Here is a 21,562-nt window from a genome sequence, read left to right on the forward strand (position 1 = left end):
GATGATACAATGATCCAAGACAATCCCAAAGGACTATCAATGAAACATACTATCCACCCCCAAAGAAAGAAATGATATTGATGGAAGAAAGAAATGATATTGATGGAACACAGACTGAATGAAGCATACTATTTTTCTCTTTCTTTCATTTTTTTATTTTATTCAAGTTTTTGTATACAAAATGACTAATGTTTTGCATAATTGTACATGTATAACCTATATCTGATTACTGACTGACTCAGGGAGGGGTGAGCAGAGGGAGGGAAGGGGGGATAAAAATTGGAACCCCAAACTATAAATAAAAATGTTTATTACTTTTTAAAAAATGGATTCTAAGGTTCCTTCCAGATCTAAATTTACTACAGTTTGAACTCCAGGTCAGGAGAATGTGGTCTGGCCCCTATATCCTGTAAAGACTTGCCATTAACAAACCTCTGCTCTTATCCAATGGGTCAGAAACAGTTAAGTACCAGAAGGATTGGGAAAGGAAGGGTGTCTGCTTTCAGGTGTCATTAGACAAGTTGATCTCATGTTCTTTGTGGAAAGCCATATGGTTGAGATGTTACTTTTCTGAGGTCACAAAATCATGGAGGAAATTGAGATGACAATTCAGAGCTTTCAAGGTTTTGTTGAGTTGATTAGCTTTCCAAGCCCAGTCTGATAACGTGGATTAGGAGTTATGTGTCAACAGACAAAAAGTGTTCTTGTTATGTAACTATAATAGGAAATGCCTGAAATCATTGAATGTGGCAGTGTGTTCCTTCCTGAAAGGAAAACCTTAGAGACCTCATTTGCTGGTTCTCCTCATTGCTCAGTAATGTGAAAGAAATCAGCTAGGATAACCTAGTTTCCTAAATGTGTCTGGAGTTAATCAGTAAGGAATCCTAACTTGAAGGCTTTTATCAGCATGTGCAAAATTGACCAGATTAGCCAGGGCAGGGTTTGGTAATTCCATTCTTAACTCTCCAGGGGACAGAGTAAACATCTACAAGGAGAGGCTCCATTGGAATGGTTCCTTAGGAACACAGCTTGGGACACAAAGAGGGCGGGGGTAGGACCGAGTTAGAGAATGTTCTTATGTGGCTAGCAATCACCTGAGGATCATTCCCTAATTCCCCAGGGCTAGGGGGTGAACCCATTGTCAAAATTTTTTTGTGAGCATTTGTACGGTGGAAATCAAACTCTATAAATCACGGCATGGTTTATTGTCTTGCTGATTGCTTAGACATAAGAAAGTGGAGAAGAAAATGCTAATAATGCAAACTTCAAAGCGTGTCTTGTATAGATTTCCTCCTCCCTCTCTGATGAAGCCTGTTGGGACCCTTAATTCTTAGTGCATCTTGGAGTGAGTTGGGACGTGCTAGAGAGTTAAGGAAAGGTAGAGAGGTGACCTCTCTCTTTGCCGGGGGTTGTGGTCTAACCCTACCACATGCTGAGACACACATATTTGTTAGGCAGTGCTCCTTGCTGTCCTATTTGCCATGTGACATGTGATGGCGGGTAAGTGTTGGTAGAACTGTTGATATTTTGAGTACATATTCAGAGTATATGCATCAACAGGTACAAAATGGGGATTTTAACCTTCATTTTGTTTTTGCTTGGGCCTCTTTTTTCTTTTAGGAAAAGAGCAATTTGGAGTCGTTGACTTACAAATGAGTTAATCCAAATGTTAGGAAAAAATTGGTTGTTCAGTACTTGGAACATATTTTCCATATGAACAGTACTTGGTTCTTGGGCTTTCCTGCAAAACTTTGTTTTACTTATAATATATAATATAAATGAGCAATAGTTTTATCTAGTGCCATAGAACCTAACTAGTAAGAATTGTGGCCTCTCTGAAGAGATCAGCCAAGGAAGGCATCCATGAAGGAAAAACCAAACAGAAAAATAATATATGTTATCCAGTTTATGACAAGTGGTTAGATGGGCAATCCATTGAATTTTTCTATCAAAACATGTAATTTAGACACAGAGAGAATATGGACAATGACCTAGGCCCAGGACTGAATAGGAGACTTGGGTTGCATTTCAGAAATTTTGCAGTGAGTGCTTTCCATGATCCGAAACTGGACCCTAGCATAAAAGTTGATCTTATAACACCAATGTTCCCTTAGGCATCCTCCAGTGCCCCATTGTGGTATGCAGGTCACCACATTTTCTCAAAGGCCCTTCCAGCGAGCCACAAACTCAGCTAGATCTATTTTGCTAAAGAGGCTTTAAGTATGGTCTTGCTAAGGTGGGGATAGAAGGGAGTTGATATCTCCTTAAATGGAGGTTCCCAGGAGAAACTCACCGTTTGGAGCAGGAAGGCTTGTATTTCCATTCCTAGCACCTAGCTGAGTGTCTGGCACAGAATAAATACTTAATAAATGCTTTATCTAATCTATGTGCTATTCTGTGATAATCTATCTTTCTGTGTCCCATGCCTGAAATGAGCTTCTTTACCTCCACTTTGTAGAGTCCCTAACTTCTGTCAAGAATCAGTGCAAGTAGGTAGGGCAGGTAGGTGGCACAGTGGATAAAGCACCGACCCTGGATTTAGGAGGACCTGAGTTCAAATCCGACCTCAGACACTTGACACTTACTAGCTGTGTGACCCTGGGCAAGTCACTTAACCCTCATTGCCCCACAAAAAACAAACAAACAAACAAAAAAAGCATACTATAGGGTAAGGACTTCTGGGTGTTTAAACTACATGCAGTTTCACTGTTGTTGTTCAATCATGTCCAACTCTTCATTGACCCCATTTGGGGTTTTCTTGGCAAAGATATTGGAGTGGTTTGCCATTTCCTTTTTTTTTTTTTTTCCAGGGCAATGGGGGTTAAGTGACTTGCCCAGGGTCACACAGCTAGTAAGTGTCAAGTGTCTGAGGCCGGATTTGAACTCAGGTACTCCTGACTCCAGGGCTGGTGCTTTATCCACTGCGCCACCTAGCTGCCCCCCTGCCATTTCCTTTTGCGCTGAACTACTGTGGATAAAATAAAAGAAGGGCTGGGACCCATAGGCTCAGTCTTTGATTAACAAGGATAATCTCTACCCACATTTTGCCCTGGGGCGCCAGGAAAGATGGTCTGGGAAAATAGCAAATGACAACTTACAGACTTACATCTCTTACTTACATAGTAGCCCTTTTGCTACATGAGGTCATTAAACAGAATAAGAGAGTACTTACCAAAATCTGGATGAGTTGTTTTTCTTCACAGTCTTCAATATTTGTATTCAACTTCTCTTTGTATTTCTAAAATGTAAAAGCCATTGAGATCATGAATTTCTCTGGAGCAGAAATTAACTCCTACTGAATTCTACCAATGCTATTAATAACAAAAATGGTAGTTGGGTTTTTAAGAGGAATCCTAGTTTTGTGAGTTCCTGGGAGATGTAATTTTAAAGAGAAAGAACTATATTTTTCACCTTGGAAGAAATTTGAGGACTCAATCCATTGGAAAACGTCTCCCTCTATTACCTTACAATATCATAGTTTGACAGGACAAACCTGTATGGGGTGGAACAGAAGCCAAGTGAATAGGGGTGTAATTTTTGGTACCTCTTCATCCTCCTGAAGTGGTTATTTTTACCCACATTGTCTTTCTTCTTTTTGTTTTTTTTGTTTTTTAAGTGAGGCAATTGGGGTTAAGTGACTTGCCCAGGGTCACACAGCTAGTACGTGTTAAGTGTCTGAGGCCGGATTTGAACTCAGGTACTCCTGACTTCAAGGCTGGTGCTCTATCCACTGCGCCACCTAGCTGCCCCACCCACATTGTCTTTCATCTTTCCTTCTCTTCTGACCTTCTTTCATACTCTCCCTCCATTTATAGAAAGCAACTATTTGTCAATCTTCCTACTGACATCTAAAGCAGAATTCTCAAGATATGATCAATGGACAACTGATGTTCCTCAAGAGTCTTCCAGGGGCAGCTAGGTAGCACAGTGGCTAAAGCACTGGTCTTGGATTCAGGAGGACCTGAGTTCAAATCCCACCTCACACACTTGACATGTGCTAGCTGTGTTACCCTGGGTGAGTCACTTAGCTCTCATAGCCCCACCAAAAATAAAAAATAAATAAATAAAAGAGTCTTCCAGTTATCATCTGAACTGGCTCCTTGCAAAAAGAATATTTCTCTTCTAGAGTGTCATCATAAAATCATTCCCATGGATCGTGCTATGAAATTATTAGATATTTATCCTATGTTATCTTCCAGATGGCCTTTCTATAAGTAAGAGGGGGAAGTAAGAAGGAGAGAAGGAAGTTAGAAGAGGGAGAAGTAAGAAGGAGAGATAAGGAAGTAAGAGAGAGAAGATCTGGGCTTTTGCCCCATAAGATTTTAGAGCTAAAAGGTACCTTATAATCTCTTCATTTTACTTCTGAGGGAGTAGAAGGGGCTCACCAAGATTACATAGCAAGTAAGTAGGAAAATTAAGACTTTTGCATCGCCTAACACATAGTTCAATGCTCTTTCTATTCATAATATTGACATTTTTTTTTTACTGGCTATGTGATCTTGGACAGGTCTCTTGATCTTTTTATTTCCCACTAGCCTTATTTGTAAAATGGAAATAATAGTAATATTTGCTCTATCTAACAGGGTTATTGTGAGGATCATGTATCGTAGTGAAAGCATTTTGAAAAGTATAAATTCCTACACACAAACATAAGGTTTTTTGTCCTAGTCTTTTAATATTAATGTGCAATGGACCATTGCATAGGATTTGTGTGGCCAAATAAAATATTTTCTTAATTTATTCTTAATATCTTTTCTTCCTTTTTTTGCTTGTTTTCTTTTCTTTTATTTCGTGTGGGGCTATGAGGGTTAAGTGACTTGCCCAGGGTCACACAGTTAGTAAGTGTCAACTGTCTGAGACTAGATTTGTACTCAGGTCCTCCTGATTCCAGGGCAGGTGCTTTATCCACTGTGCCACCCAGCTGCCCCCTTCTTAATTTATTCTTATTCTTATCATTATTTTCTAAGATATTCACCTTTCAGCATGACCACTGTCAAATAAAATCACACAATTTATAAACTTTTTCCACTTCGAAGATAGCTGCTTCTCAACTAAAAAATTTCATTTGCAGATTTGTTTCACTTAAAGGACAATTTTTCCTTTATTTATTCATTCAATATTTACTTAAATACAGTGTTTTATGTACCCTTAACTAAAGTCCTATGTTGATGTCTCATAGTAACATAAACATAACTTTGTGTTCTTATAGACAATACTAGTAATTCAAAAACTCTCATGAGTTTGGAAAAACTTAGATCATAGTGTTCTCAAAATCTTTATGTCTGAAAATTGAGAACCAACCTAAGAAATTTTATAAAAATTCATCAAGAATGTGACTTCCCAGTAATGATTATGGTGGTGGGGGTTTTGATTTTTTTTTCTACAAGAGTAATTCTGAAAAAAAAAGTAATTCTGAACACATCTAAGTTACTGTGTCCAATTCTGGGCACCACAGTATAAGAAGATTATCAATAAGTTGTTGAGTATATTAAATACAAAAATGTAGTATGACTTCTAGCTGTAAACAGCTACCTTAAAAGTGATTTAATTATTCTGTTTGCTAAAGCTCCTGTTTGTTAATCGGATTATTTTATAGCACATTGGGGAAAAATTGCAAAGTCTTCATTATGAAGACAAATGTATCCAAAATAAGGCTCTTGGGTTGATCTTTAAGACTGTTGTTGAAAGGACGGTGTTCAAATAACATAGAAATGAAAGCTATTTGGCTAAGTAGTTTTCCTTAGTAACCCTTGCTGGATCTACATTCACATTCCCTTGAGTAAACCAACGGATGTTTGAACAAAACAAATATAAAGTTTTAATACTAATCAGTCCCCTTGAACACAAGTGCAAAATTTCTCTATGGCAGATTTCATTTACTTTGAATTCCATAACAGCCTGGTATAATGGAAAGATCCCTAACCTGGGAGTCAGAAAGTATGGGCTTTAGTCTTTGCCCAGACAACTGACTAGTTTTGTAATCTTAGGCTTTTTGGAGCCTCGGTTTCATTTTTCTTTTTTTTTTTTTTTTTAGTGAGGCAATTGGGGTTAAGTGACTTGCCCAGGGTCACACAGCTAGTAAGTGTGTGTTAAGTGTCTGAGGCTGGATTTGAACTCAGGTACTCCTGACTCCAGGGCCGGTGCTCTATCCACTGCGCCACCTAGCTGCCCCTGGAGCCTCAGTTTCTTAATAAAATTGGAATTACTCCTAAGGTTCTAAGAATGGCAAGTTTCCAGTGTAATTTGACAATATCTGCATGCCTCCCTGCCCTCTTCTCCCATAGATACTTCGTTTTTTTCATTGATTTTTTTTGTTTATGTTGAAAGCAGCCATTGACTTGCCTGCCAGGCCTGAAGTCAGGAAGACTCATCGTCATGAGTTACTGGCTATCCTATATAAAGAGTCCTATATTACTGAAATGACTGAACAAGAACAATTTCTGGTATTTGCAAATTGAAGGAATTGGAATCCACTGGTCATGGAGCCTTTGCAAAAGGACAGTTCTCCATTCACCAAAAAAGAAAAGTTGAGCTCAGCTTAGATAAGTTTTGACTGTATTAGCTCCATAGGAGATGATCTTCCATGTGTCAGTACATCAAAGATCTGTGAGTTTGTCTACGGAACCTCAACACAGGGCACATTCTATCTATAACAAGCCTATAAGAAAATGTCAATTCATTGAGAGTAGTGCTTGATTTCCCCAGCACTGAGCACTGTTGCCTAGCATATAGTAGGCTCTTAATAGATGCTTGTTGATTGATTGACATGACTTAGTGGCTTAGTCTCAGGGGTATCTGAAACTTAGAGAGATTAATTGATTTGCCCATGATCACAGAAGGAAGAACTTGAACCCAGATCTTTTGCAAGTCTGACATTCTATCTATTATTTCATGCTGCTTCTCATTAATATCACAAAATCATAGATTTTGATCTGTTTTGCAGATGAGGTCCTGAGATGTGTCACTCGCAGAAGGTCAAATATTTAAAATAATTATTTTTTTAGCCCAACCACAATATATGCAGATGTTTTCTAGACAATTAATAAAAATTCACACTATTTAAAATCATGAGTAGAGTGGCTATCCCAAGCAGCCATGATTTTGTACTATCTCAGGTGTTTTAATTATTGCCACTTATGTAGAAAGCATGATAACTCCCTCACTTTGGAGTCAGAAATCTGAGTTTGAGTTACATCTTTTTGACCTGGAAGTAGTCACTTCCTTCTCTGGCTTCAGTTACTCTGTAGAATGAGGTTGAACTATATGCAAGGTCCCTTCCAGCTCCAACATTCTCTTTCTTCCTCTGATCCAAGAGCTAGGAAGAGTAAAGGGTTAGAAGTGGTCTGGGTGGGGGCAGCTAGGTGGCTCAGTGGATAAAGCACCAGCCCTGGATTCAGGAGGATCTGAGTTCAAATCTGGTCTCAGACACTTGACACTAGCTGTGTGACCCTGGGCAAGTCACTTAACCCTCATTGCCTTGCCAAAAAAAGAAGTGGTCTGGGCATGGAATTTCCTTCCTTTCTCTATTAGACACCATTCATTTTACTTGCCAATGAACTTCAAAGGGTCTGGACATTGCTTTGTTTGATCTCCAGCTCTCAAAGTCTGAGAATATAACATTTCACCATATTTGATGAAATTCCATTATATAATTTCTGGATGGCCTGATGAATTTATCATATCAGGATTTCTATCTATGGCAAATCTTCTCTTGGCCAGGTTTGCCAGTCTTCATCTCTTTCAGGGCCTCTCAGTAGAAGAGAAATCACAACCCATGATAGTGTGGGGACCAATTTTTTTTTTTTTTTGCGCGGGGCAATGGGGTTAAGTGACTTGCCCAGGGTCACACGGCTGGTAAGTGTCAAGTGTCTGAGGCCAGATTTGAACTCAGGTACTCCTGAATCCAGGACTGGTGCTTTATCCACCGCGCCACCTAGCCGCCCCTGGGACCAATTTTTAATTGGGGAGTGCTAGCTAAGCAGCTCGCCACAATATCGGGGCAAGGAAGGAAACTGGCAGCCTCCCTCAAAACAGAACAAGACTGATTTTAACAAGAACGAACTTAAAAAAAAACAACACAAACAGGATCAGTAGGATCAAGGGAAAGGAAATAAAAATGGGGAAAAGGAAATTATAATACCTGAAAAATACCACCGCCCAGGAATCAGATGAAAATACGCAGCAGAACGCCTGTTGCTCTCCAGCTTCCACCTAGAATGCCCAATTCTCCTCCCCCAAACCTAGAAACACCCCCACACAATCCCAGCCAATGGGATGGCCGCTCTGACAGTCACATGACTGCCCTCACTAAGCTTCCAATCATTATAATTTTGCCAGGCCCATGTAGGCGTCGGCGAGTGGTGATGACGTGAGGTGCCAGAGCCCTGGCAACGGCTACAACCAGTGGGTGGAGCACCGTGCGGTTTGCGGAGTCTAGGCCAGTGTGGGCCGAGGCATAAAAACCTCAAATAACAATTAATTCTTTACATTAGACATGTTGTTTCTCACTCCAACATGAGTTTACCATACCCCGAAGGGGGAATTCTGGGGAAAACAGGTAGGTAATTAACTATCTGGAAAGCTAAACTCTACACTTACCAAAATTGACTCAATTTCACCAGCAGTAGCTTTGGTCTGGTACATGAGCATTTCATAAGCGATGTCCCTTCTGTTTTCAATTTTATTCATTTTCTCATAGGTGTCAGTATTTAAAAGGGACCAACCAAGAAACTGTGTGAGAATCTGAAAGAAAAGAAAACAGTCTGCTTCTTGAAGGTAACTAGAGTGATTTGGTTATGAAAAACACTGTGGCCCCCTGTCAGTCAATGTCCTCATCCTCAACCACCCGGTTTCTTGTTTTGATCAAGCAAGAACAATACTAGTAATAATAACAGTAATTAGGGTCTGCCTTGCTTATAGATGAGAGGCAGTTGGGCAGCACAGTGGATAGAGCACCAGGCCTGGAGACAGGAAGATCTGAATTCAAATCCAGCCTTAGATGTTTACTAGCTGTGTGACCCTGAGAAAGTCACAGCCACTGTCTCAGTTTCTTTATCTCTAAAGGGGGGAAACAGAGCCTGAGATGTCAGCAAGAAAAGAAGGGGGAAAAGGGGAGAAGGGAACACCAAAGGATTATGGGATCATGTTGTTTGTCCTTCCTTCTCTTTTCTGTCTGTGTGATAACCCTTCAAATACTTGAGGGTAAATATCACATTCCTTCTTCTCCTTCTTCTCCTTCTTCTTCTTCTTCTCCTTCTTCTTCTTCTTCTCCTTCTTCTCCTTCTTCTTCTTCTTCTCCTTCTTCTTCTCCTCCTTCTTCTTCTTCTTCTTCTTAGCAATGGGGGTTAAGTGACTTGCTCAGGGTCACACAGCTAGTAAGTATCAAGTATCTGAGTCCGGATTTGAACTCAGGTACTCCTGAATCCAGGGCTGGTGCTTTATCCACTGTGCCACCTAGCTGCCCCCCTGTCCTTCCTTCTTAAAGAGGACCATGACATCAGGATGATATCATGACTTGCACTGAATTGGATTTAAGTGAGGGAGGGCTGTACAAGGTCATTAACCTCGCTTTCTCCTCCAAAGCCATCTGGATTCAGTGGCAAGATATATCTATATCTATATCTATCTATCTATCTATATCTATATCTATATCTATATCAGGATGACTGGAGATGTCCCCGGATGTTAAAGCAATTAGGGTAAAGTGACTTGCCCAGGGGTCACACAGCTAGTAAGTGTCTGAGGTGAGATTTGAACTCAGATCCTCTTGACTCCAGGGCCAGTGCTCTGTCTACTGCACCACCTAAGTGCCCCATGGGATCATGTATCTAAAGCTAGTAAGGACATTAGGGGTCTCATTGAGCAGATGAGGAAACAGAGATTTAGAGAGGCGATGTGATTTGTTCCAGGTCACACAGTTCTCTTAAAAATGAGAAAATAAGAGCTGGGAAATAGGATGATAATGGGACTATAGGAGGGATAATAAGAAAGAATGGAATGAGTTCCGTGTGGAGGCCAGGAGTTAAGTTACCTGCCCCACAACAGGAGGCAGAACTCCCTTCTCTCCATTACCTAATTTGGGGAAACATCCTGGCAAGCCCCCATTTAAAATTCTGACTGCAAAATGTACTGTAGACCGGATACAGAAGTAACAATTTGGAGAGGTAGTTATTTTGAGCACTCATTTGTGAATCACTACATAATGAAGCTTTCAAAGGAAATATGAGCACACCAAAGCAGTAATTAGGCATTTATCCCACGTTAGTTCATAATGCTCACCTCGGTCAGTTGCTCATCATATTCATCAAAGGGCTTCGCATCTTTTCGATTGTAGAATGTCACAACTCCCACGATGTCTTCCTTCTTGTTGACTATGGGTAGGGAGAGGACATTCTGAATGATCCAGCCTGTTTCATCGACGGGTCCTTTCTATAAAGGATAAGAACTGTGGTCATTTACATGATAGGGAGGGCAGAGAAGGGTCAAGGTGTGGCTGGGGGACAGCTAATGCTCTATCCTGGAGGGTCTTAAAAGGGTGTTTTGTGGAAGATCAGGTCATTTCTTTGCATAACAAGCCGCCACCATGGGCAGACTCTGTCAGACACTAAGAATGGTATGCACCCTGCTTCAAGGAACCCCACAGTCTATTCCTTGCCAATTGTATTCATGTAATTGTGTGTGACAGTACTCAGATCAAGCATTGCCATCCCAATGAGAATGAGCCTGATAGATATAGGGCTAGCCCCCTGCAAAAGCCCCACCAGACTGACAATCAAGAATTCTAGCCCCAGCTTTGCTACTAATTGTAGCAAAGACCTCGAGCAAGTCACTTCATCTCTGTGCCTCAGTTTCCTCATATGTAAAATAAAACTAGATCAGCTGATGCAGCTACCTGGTGCAGTAGATAAGAGTGTTGTACTTGGAGTCAAGAAGTGTTGAGTTCAAATCTTGACTCAGAAACTGACTGGCTGTGTGAACTTGGACAAGTCATAACCTCTCTGTGCCTTAATTTCTGCATTTATAAAATGGGGATAATAACCTGCTTCACAGGATGTTTGTGAGGATCAGATGCGATGCTATGTGTAAAGTGCTTTGTTATTGCTGGTTACTATGGTGATCGCCTCTAAGATGTCTTCCGGATTCTATAATCCTCTCCTAAAATGGAAACTGAGAAGAGGAAGGCAACCCGGGGTAAGGGATGGGAGTAGAATTTCTCCAGTCTCACCTTCATCGTCTCTCCCTGGGTTCTAATTGCCACTCTTAGTTCCAACAACAACCTTGTTCCTTGGTCCTCAGAGGCCTTTGTTTTGTACCTCTCTCATTCACTTGCTATGTAATATTGCACATCATAGTTGTACCTATTGATGTGCTATCCCCTTATGAAATTGTCAATCCATGCAGGCAGGAACTAGGCTTTACCTAAATTTCAGATCTCCCACAATATCTAGCATGGTGCTTTGTACTGGGTAGGTATTTGATAAATAATGACTGAATGATTTAATAGTTTTTCTTTAGGTGCGAATGCATTTAGGAAATCTTACCCTTTCTCCCTCCTTTGCCTTCTATTGGCTCCAATAGAAATGACCCTACTGATCAATCCTGCACAGGACCATGTCCCCAGACAGACTTTGGTTGCAAGAAAGAAGATGCGAGCACTCCCTCCATCTGGTGTTTTCATGCTTTCCACATGAATAAGCAAGTAGATTAGCAGGTGGATCAATTAGTTGCTTTCCCTGGTACTGAACAAGCATGAATGCATGCACGTGTGAGTGTCCATGCACATGGGTCATTGATTAGCCTGGGCACAGAAGGTTTGGTTTTGTTGTTAAGAAAAAAATGCTTATTCAACAACTCAACAAACATTTATTAAGACCCTACTATGTGCAAGGCACTGTGCTAGGCACAGTCTCTGCCCTGAAGAAGATTCCATTCTATTGGGTGATATAGAATATACAAATAAACACATACAAAATAACCTGAGGAGGGAGAGAAGGAGAGAGAACTATAAACCGTGGAGAATATGAAAGGCTTGTTGGAGGATAAGTATCAGAACTGAGGTAGGGAAGAAGACAAAGATTCTGGGAGGCAATGATGAGGGAAGAGGTAATTCTGGGCATGGGGGAGGATGCCTTTTGCAAATTTCATGGGAAGGAGATGGGCATCACAGACAAGCAGGATAGCTTTGAAAGCATATGTCTTCTATAGTATAATTTATATGACCCTATTTATTATAACTTATATGCCTATATATTGTTATGCCCATATGAGTTATGTATTATAAGTTATGTCTCTATTATAAGTTATATGTCTATGGATTGTGTCATATACTTATGCCCATATATTAAATTATTCCTCTATATTATGTTATATTGTCTCTCTATATATTATATGCTTATATATTTAAGTCTATATATTATATGGTCCCAAATTGAGGAGTAACAATATGCTCCCCTTAGTATTCTTGGTTTGGTTTTTTTGTTTTGTTTTGTTTTGGTTTTTTGCAGGGCAATGAGGGTTAAGTAACTTGCCCAGGGTCAGACAGCTAGTAACTGCTAAGTGTCTGAGGCCGGATTTGAACTCAAGTCTTCCTGAATCCAGGGCTGGTGCTCTATCCACTGTGCTGCCTAGCTGCCCCAAGTCTATATATTATAGGCTTAAAAAGAAAAGCAAGCTGTACGTAAAGATTTGCAGTTTCATGTATAATCATCTTTTCCTGTTTTACTATATATAGAAATGCTCATTTTATTTGTTGTTAAATTCAGAATAAAAAGTACCATGTGCATTTTTAATTGCATGGAGGGAGGATATGGAATCTTAAATCCAGAAAACAGCTCATCTTCTAGCTCTTTGTGGCATAGAGTAAACATAGGACAATAATGTGAAACTAGATTGGAAAGGTGGGTTGGAGGCAGATTATGGAAAATGTTATATTCCACACTGAGAAGATCACATTGTATCCTAGAGGTAATAGGGAACCGCTGGAGATATTTGAGCACAAGTAACATAATTCAGCCTTTTGCTGAAGGAAGATTATTTTATCCATGTGTACTATGTTCTTTCCAAGCACTGACAAGGGCTGAATGTGTATGTCTGTGAGTTCATATATGTGTATTGCCCTGGGGCAGCTAGGTGGCGCAGTGGATAGAGTACCGGCCCTGGAGTCAGGAGGACCTGAGTTCAAATCCGGCCTCAGACACTTAACACTTACTGGCTGTGTGACCCTGGGCAAGTCACTTAACCCCAAACCAGGCTGGAACTCTCGGCTAGATAGGCCTTTTCTTAACTTTCTGAACTCCATATGAATACTTGGTATGCTTTAATAAATGCTTGTGCTAAAGCTTCTAATTTAAGGTGACCACACATTTAGATTTTAAATGACACAGTATAAATTAAGCTTCCTGGGTGTCACAGACTGTTGGGAGAGTCCCAGGTTTCACCTTTATGTCCCTGGGAACTGTTACTCCCTGGTTCTATCTGGGAATGGATCTTCTAGCTCTATCCAGAAGCTTGTTAAACATAAGAGAATAAGTCCCAAATAGAACGAGAAACATTCCAACATCAATGCCAATCCTCCTTCTGATAGATTCAGTGAAGGTCAGCCACTGATGGCAGATGGGAAGAAAGGTGGCATATAAACTGAGAGATTTCACCAGACCCATGACTGAGGTGTGGAGTGATGTTGAGGAGAGAGGGGTTGAAGTGGGTTTCCAAAGCCATTTCCATCCATGAGAATGATGGTAGAAGAAATGGGTGAAGTTTGAGGGAAGGAAGTAGTATAAGAATTAGCATTCCGAGACTCCCCAGGATGTAGTGAGGCGCCAAATGGGGGAGTTATCCTAAGGAAGGCAAGATGATGAGTAGAATGAGAGGGTATGCTTCTCAGGCAATGGAAGCCATACTTTGGAGTGTGGAATGAGGAATTTGACAGTAGCAGAAGTTTAATTAGCTCAACAAAAACTTAGCAAAATGAATGCAACTGAAGAACCATCAAAGGGAATTGATTTCAGGATGAAGGAGGTAAATTTCTACCATTGAGAGTAAGAAAAAATGGCATTATGTGAAAAAATGCTCTAAATCACTATTGATTAGAGAAATGCAAATTAAAACAACTCTGAGGTACCACCTGACGCCTATCAGATTGGCTAATATGACAAAAAAGGAAAATAATAAATGTTGGAGAAGCTGTGGAAAAATTGGAACACTAATGCATTGTTGGTGGAGCTATGAACTGATCCAACCATTCTGGAGAGCAATTTGGAACTATGCCCAAAGGGCTATAAAACTGTGCATACACTTTGACCCAGCAATACCACTAATAGGTCTTTATCCCAAAGAGATCATAAAAAGGGAAAAGGATCCACATGTACAAAAAATATTTATAGCTGCTCTTTTTGTGGTGGCAAGGAATTGGAAATTGAGGGGATGCCCATCAACTGGGGAATGGCTGAATAAGTTGTGGTATATAAATGTAATGGAATACTATTGTGCTATAAGAAATGATGAGCAGGTGGATTTCAGAGAAACCTGGAAGGATTTACATGAACTGATGCTGAATGAGATGAGCAGAACCAGGAGAACATTGTACACAGTATCAACTGTGATAGACTTGACTCTTCTCAGCAATACAATGGTCCAAGATAATTCCAAAGGACTCATGAAGAAAAATGCTCTCCAAATCCAGAAAAAAAAAGAACTGTGGAATCTAGATAAAGATTGAACCTCACTTAAAAAAGAGGAAGCAGATAGGTGGCGCAGTGGATAGAGCACCGGCCCTGGAGTCAGGAGTACCTGAGTTCAAATCCGGCCTCAGACACTTAACACTTACTAGCTGTGTGACCCTGGGCAAGTCACTTAACCCCAATTGCCTCACTTAAAAAAAAAGATTGAACCATACTGTTTCTTCTTTTTTGAGGTTTTTCCCTTTTGTTCTGATTCTTCTTTCACAGCATGACTAATGCAGGAACATGTTTAATGTGATTGTACATATATAACCTATATCAGATTGCTTGCTGTCTTGGGGAGAGGGGAGGGAGGGAGAAAAATTTGGAACTAGAAATCTTATAAAAAAAACCAAATGTTGAAAACTATCTCTACATGTAACTAGGAAATAATAAAATACTTTTATAATAAAATAAAATATTGTGGGGGGAAAAAGAAAGAATGGCATTGTGGTAGGGGTACAACCTTCTCTAGGATGTATAGTCCTGAATGCCAGAATGAAGAAGAAGGTATATTCTTCTCCCTCTTGCCTTTCTTTTCCCTCAACTATCTCCCTCCTTTCTTTCCTTCTTATTCCTTCTTTCCCCTTTCCCTCCCCTTAAGCAACTGAGGGAAGAAACTCATTTTTACTTTCGTATCCTCATCATGTGATTTTCGCAGAGTAGGTGCTTAATAAATGTTTGTTGATCACTTGCATAAATTAATCCATACTTATATTGCTAACCTTGTTCCTCATTCCCAGCCAACAGCCAATACTACTGCCGTACCAGGTAAATTGGACTTAAAAAGAGAAGTAGGAAACAATGAATTTGGAATAAGAGGACCAAGATTTGAATCAGAACTCTGCTCCTTAGGGTTCCTGTGACTTTATCCAATTATTTCTTCTTCCCAGGCTTCATTTTCCTTATCTGTAAAAGGAGAGGGTTGGACCAGATTCCTCCTTGAAATATTATGATCTATAAAAAAGAACATGAATCTTATTGTCCCCTGAGATGTGGAATGATGTTGAGGGGGAAGGGGTTGGAGTGGGTTTCTAAGGCCATGTCCATCCATGGGAATGATGATAGAAAAATTGGGAAAGGTGAGGAGAAGATTGGGGGAAGGTGGGGAGAAGAAGGAGGCAGAGAGGAAGGACAGGAAGGAACTGGATAATACCTTACCTGAAATGTAAAATATTCATCTGCTGGTGCATTCATCATATTACAAATCTGCAGGGAGAAGAAAAGTATCTTCGGAAATGGTGGAACTGACTATGATGAAAGACAGCAAATCTCAAGTATGGTGAGTAGCTTTAGTACCAACAATTTCAAAGTTAAGACACTATGTTACCAACTGGTCAATTACCAAAGTAGAAAGTGGCATGCACTAATAGTCAGAATCAATATTAAGGGTTTTGCTTAACTGTTTTATGGAAGTATTTTGTAGGGGTTTTTTGTATTTATCTAATGTGTCAAAACAAAATTATTAATTAAAATGGTGTCATTAACCATTCAAACCTACCCAGCTATGTGAAAACTGAAGCCCATTCATTTTCTTTCTGAGTATACCAGGGGTCTCAAGGACTTCTTTATGGAGTTAATTCTTAATGAACCAGATAGATTTTTCAAATAGAAGCTTATCTATAGCAAATACCCATTGACTTCTTATTGACATTAACATTTATTCTGCTTAAAGTCACTTGTTGACACTTAGCACTATCTCTGTTGACTCATATACCTCTGCATGCAAACTGATTTATTAGTAATTTGAGACCAAAGCCCTTTATTTCCCATCTCCAAGGAAGACAGGGATAAAAGAGGTGGAGTGCGAATGGGGTGGGGTGGGGTGGAAAGAAGCCTTGCTTAGACTCAATGGTTTGTATTAAAGGATGCTGGAGATTGTCTTTCCAACACAGAATGGGATTAGGGAAGATGAGGGGAGGGCAGGACTAGGAAACTAGACAGTTTCCCAGCTCCTTCTGAATTAGGTTTTCACAGTGTGACTTCATTATTTTAAATGTTGTGAATTCTCAGAACATGAGACATATTTATATTCAAATGTATGCACAAGATGACATTCCATTATCTGCTATTTTTGGTTCCCAAATAGCAGATAATGGAGCTGTTACTCAGCTTTGAGTCTGTAATTACTTGCAAATTTCCTTTCCTTCTCTCCTCTCTTGGGTCCTACACATTCCTCTACTATGTGCTATCATCCCACTCCCCCCACCCTGGCTCTCTCCTATCTTCCCCTCCCCTCTTTCTTCACTTCTCTCTCCTTCTTCTCTTCCTTGTCCCCCCCCCCTCTGCTCCTTTCTATCTTCCCCCTCTCCCTTTCTTTCCTTCACCTCTCTTCATTCTGCCCCCTCTCTTCTCCTCTCCCTTGCTTTCACTTCCCTTCTTCCTTCCCCTCCTCTTTCCCTTCTTTTCCTTTCCCTCTTCACTTTCTTCCCTCATTCTTTTTCTATCTTCTCCTTTTCTTCCCCTCCCCTGCTCATATTTCCCTTCTCTTCCTTTTCCTGTCCCCTCCTCTCCATTTTCTCCTTTTCTCCTCTTCCCCATTTCTCCCTTGCTCTCTTTTTTCCTTCTTTTAATAGCCTATTAAAACTACACTCCAAGCATAGAAAAATTACCCACAGAAAAGAAAAATATCACAAGGTCCAGATTCTAAATAGGTTCACACTGACTGCTTTGTAAATCTCCATGAGTCATTATGAGTCACTGGGACTCTCAGTCCAGGTGGCCAAAACTTAATGGAGGCTGCCAAAGGTGTAGAGAAAATGTTAGAGGAAAAGGAGAAATCATGCAAGTGAGCACAGTAAAAATACACTTCCGGTGCCAGGCTGTGAAGGGGAGAAAAGAATCCATGGTAACAAGGAAAAATCTGACTCTGGTGACCATGTTTTGGGAATGGACAGATTTTGATGTAGATGAATGAGGAATCAGAAGCTGGTAGGAGGAATCAGCAGGAATAGGGAGGACTGGGACAAAGACAGATTTGGAGGGGCTGAATGAGGCAAGCCATTCAGGAATGAGAAAAAACGTGTCCTTAAAAGGCTAGGCAGTGCAGTGGTTAGAGCACCGGCCCTGGAGTCAGGAGGACCTGAGTTCAAATACAGCCTCAGACACTTGATGCTTACTATCTGTGTGACCTTGGGCAAGTCACTTAACCCCAATTGCCTCATCAAAAAAAAAAGGACTAGGCAGTGCGGGGTATTAGATAGGACAGTGAACTGGGGTGTTAAGAGATCTGAGTTCTACTCCCAGCTTTGCCTCCAATTTGTTGATTGACCTTGGACAGTTCATTTCATTTCTCTGAGATACTTTTTTTTTGGCATGTTAATAAAAGAACAACACAATAGTGTTGCAGCATATGGCTTCCAACTTCTGTGATTCTATATAAGCAATAGGAAGGTTATGTTATGATGAATGAGCCCTGATACTATCTGGGAGTAGCCAGCACAGATGTAGAGAAGGAGGTATTTGACATGGAAGAAACTGGTACAAATCTCAGGTTTCCTCCAGTGCTTGGGGAATCAAAGAATTTTCAAGCTAGAAGAAAGTGGAGAAGGAAATTGAGGCTTCATCCTTCATTAGCTGTTGAGTGCATGGAACAGATAGGAAATTAGGTAATTCATGAGGAGCCAGTATGGGAGGGGGAAATGAATGAAAGAGAAGAGCAAGGAAATTATAGAAGGAGACTATATGAAAGAAGAAAAACTTGAAACTAAATGCTATGTAATTATGATGACCAAGTTTGGCCCCAGAGAAGATATGAGAAAATGTCTCTTCCCCTGCCCATCTTTGCAAAGACAGGGTAGACTATGAGTGTGGAATGGTATATACATTATCAGGCATGAACAATGTGGTGGTTTTATTGATTTATTTAAAATAAATATATATGTATATATTTAATATTTGGGGTTGCTCATTGGGTAAGTGAGGGGAGAGGGACAGGTTAGAAAATAAAGATGGTAGAAGAACAAAAGACATCAATTAAAATAAGATTTGGGGCAGCTAGGTGGCACAGTGGATAAAGCACTGGCCTTAGATTCAGGAAGACCTGAGTTCAAATCTGGCCTCAGACACTTGACACTTACTAGCTGTGTGACCCTTGACAAGTCACTTAACCCCCATTTTTCTGCAAATAAATAAATAAATAAAAATAAGATTTAAATGAAAAAACCCTACTATAACAAGGAGCCCATTTATGAGACATTGATAGCATAGTGCAATGGAAAGAATCCTGTTGAAACCTAGAGTCCAAAAACCTGAGTTCTACGCCTGGTTGTGTGACTTATTGGGTGCCCCTTTGGCATTCCTCCAATAATATGGAGTTTAGAAATCTTTAAGTAGCTTTATGACATATGCGCCACTTTGTCTCACAGTTGAAAGAAGGGTCTGCTCCAAGGCTAATTGCCCATATCCTGGTGTATTATTTTCAGTCTCTTAGCTAACATCAGTTGGTATTTACATTTTGATAAATGATAATTGCAATGAAACTTACAAATCCATGTTCAGCAACATAAGTTGGCAATCCACTAACAAGAGACCAGTGGTCTGCAGGAGGCGTCCTTTAGGGCAAAAAAAGAAAGGAAATCATGGAGTAGATAAATATAAGCTATACAAAATCTGTCGGTACATATGGGATAAAAATGATTTGCCATTCATATAACAATCTCATTTATAAGAATACTCACTGGATGACTTTGATTTCTTCTTTTCCATGTAGAATATAATCAATAATCTTATAAAAGATAATTTCCTAAATGAAAGGGACAGGCTGAGAATCAGTCAAAATGAACAAAGAAGTCTGTTTCTTGGAAGGAACCCATAGTTTGGGAAATATTTTTCATAAGAACACTTTAAAGTAGATAGTCCAGCATCTTCTCTACCACCCTCCCTTCCCCAACATACCTTTTCTTCCTGATATAAATATCTATTTCTATGGATTAAGGTTGTAGTAAAACTTAAGAGTACTGCCTACTTAGCTATACAATAAATCTTTTTTGACCAAATTTAGTTGTTTAAAAAAACAGTTGAATTTTGGTCAAGTTTTTGTGGGAATTTTTGGGAGGAGAAGAGAAGTGGCCATAAATTTTAGCAGATTTAATCCTTCCCCCTTCTCCCCCCGCCCCAAACTTTTAACTGCTTGATTTTGGTGATGTACAAGTAGCCTGATAGATATTCAAACTTGTTCTCAAAAAGTCATATCTGGCTCAGTTTTCAATGGAAGTTTTACTTTCCCACCTGTAAAATAAAGTTCCACAGAGACTATGTCTTGACTAAATGAATGAATGAAAAGGGATTTATTAAACACTTACTATGTGCCAAGAACTGTGCTAAGTACTGGAGATATAAATAAAATGAGCCTTCGAGGAGTTTACATTATTACAGTGGAAGACATACATGTAGGGCAGAGGAGTTCAGGGAAGGTCTCTTTGGTCTTCAAATTTACAGGGCAGGTGATTTGGGTCATGTGGAGGGGGAGGCACCCAATAGAATGACAGAACCCTTACAGGACCAATGAAAATATAAGTGAATCATGGTTCCCTTGGTGTGGAACTGAAATTTCTCCAGTGCTCCAAGAACCATAGGATATTTTATAATTATAAAAATGAGAGGGGGCAGCTAGGTGGCGCAGTGGATAAAGCACCGGCCCTGGATTCAGGAGGACCTGAGTTCAAATCTGACCTCAGACACTTGACACTTACTAGCTGTGTGAACCTGGGCAAGTCACTTAACCCCCATTGCCCAGCAAAAAAAAAAATGAGAGGAAGGAAACTGAAGGTGGATCTTGAATGGCTGCTGAACTGAACTAGGAGTGGGGGAAGTTTGCAGAGACTACCTACAGTTACAAGGTGGTTATGAAGATTGAAAAGAAAGATGTCTGGGGAATAGAGAGTGAAGCAAAGCATGGCTGATATCTTCCTGAAGTAATTAACCAGAAGCAGCAGTTTCAATCAGGACAGTGGACCCCTGGGTATATCTTCCTCAGAATCTAGCAAAGCATTTTACACAATTAGTTTTGATGGATGGATAAACAGATGGATAGATGGATAGATGAATGAGTGGGTGGGTAGGTGGATGGATGGATGGATTGATGACTCTCCCAATCTATGTTTTGTGGAGCCTCCTACCCAAAAGGCAACTAAGACCCAGGATTTTCTTCCTTTCAGTACAATGGCTCCAGTGAGCCAAGGAAACCTTTCTTTGAACTTACTCTTCCATCTGGTGTCTTTGGGCCTTTGTAAGGCTCCACTTCTCCAAGCTTGATTGGCCATTCATCATAGAACTCCTACAGACAATGAGGTTTGAATGTTATTCAACAAAATATTTCACAAATTAATACACTCTAGATACATCTTATGTGGTTGTTTAGTTCAGTGTATTTCACAGTATTTCTCATTCATTGACACAGAATTATTTAGATTACTTTAGAGGTCATCTAGTATAACACCCTCACCTTACAGATGAAGAAAGAGGAAAAGAAAAGTTGAATGACTTTCTCAGGGTCACACAACTAGATAATTAGCAGAACTGGGATTAGAATTCAGGATAGCCTTCTTTCTTTACCACCACACCTCTTTGCTTATGTCACTTCAAATCTCAAGAGTGTCAAGAAAAAATGATTGGTTATTGGTAGTGTGATGAATGAAAACCCCTAATAGACAAGAATTTCTAGGTAATCAATAATCAATTTATTAATTAAACTAGCCAGTAATCAATAAAATGATGGTCAGTAGTTTCTCTCAGTAACCAAATACCCAAAGGGAGGCTCAGAATTATCTTAAATCCTTTCTGAAAGGGAACTCTTCTCACAAATGGAGCTCAACCCTGATTGGTGGACATTTAATAAGGAAGTA

General features: G+C 40.0%; 1 protein-coding gene across 1 annotated transcript in view; it reads right to left on the reverse strand.

The window, feature by feature from the left end:
- The window catches only part of PDE6C (phosphodiesterase 6C), an 85,925-nt gene that overhangs the window by 49,270 nt on the left and 15,093 nt on the right, over positions 1 to 21,562 (reverse strand). The window contains exons 5-11 of the mRNA XM_043984273.1: positions 20,920 to 20,994; positions 19,397 to 19,461; positions 19,204 to 19,270; positions 15,879 to 15,926; positions 10,279 to 10,428; positions 8,599 to 8,742; positions 3,173 to 3,238 (exon numbers count right to left, since the gene is read on the reverse strand). Coding sequence (XP_043840208.1) covers positions 3,173 to 3,238; positions 8,599 to 8,742; positions 10,279 to 10,428; positions 15,879 to 15,926; positions 19,204 to 19,270; positions 19,397 to 19,461; positions 20,920 to 20,994 — 615 coding nt within the window. The remainder of the gene's footprint in view (positions 1 to 3,172; positions 3,239 to 8,598; positions 8,743 to 10,278; positions 10,429 to 15,878; positions 15,927 to 19,203; positions 19,271 to 19,396; positions 19,462 to 20,919; positions 20,995 to 21,562) is intronic.

The sequence above is a fragment of the Dromiciops gliroides genome, chromosome 2 (assembly GCF_019393635.1).
Source record: "Dromiciops gliroides isolate mDroGli1 chromosome 2, mDroGli1.pri, whole genome shotgun sequence".
NCBI classification, from domain to species: Eukaryota; Metazoa; Chordata; class Mammalia; order Microbiotheria; family Microbiotheriidae; genus Dromiciops; species Dromiciops gliroides.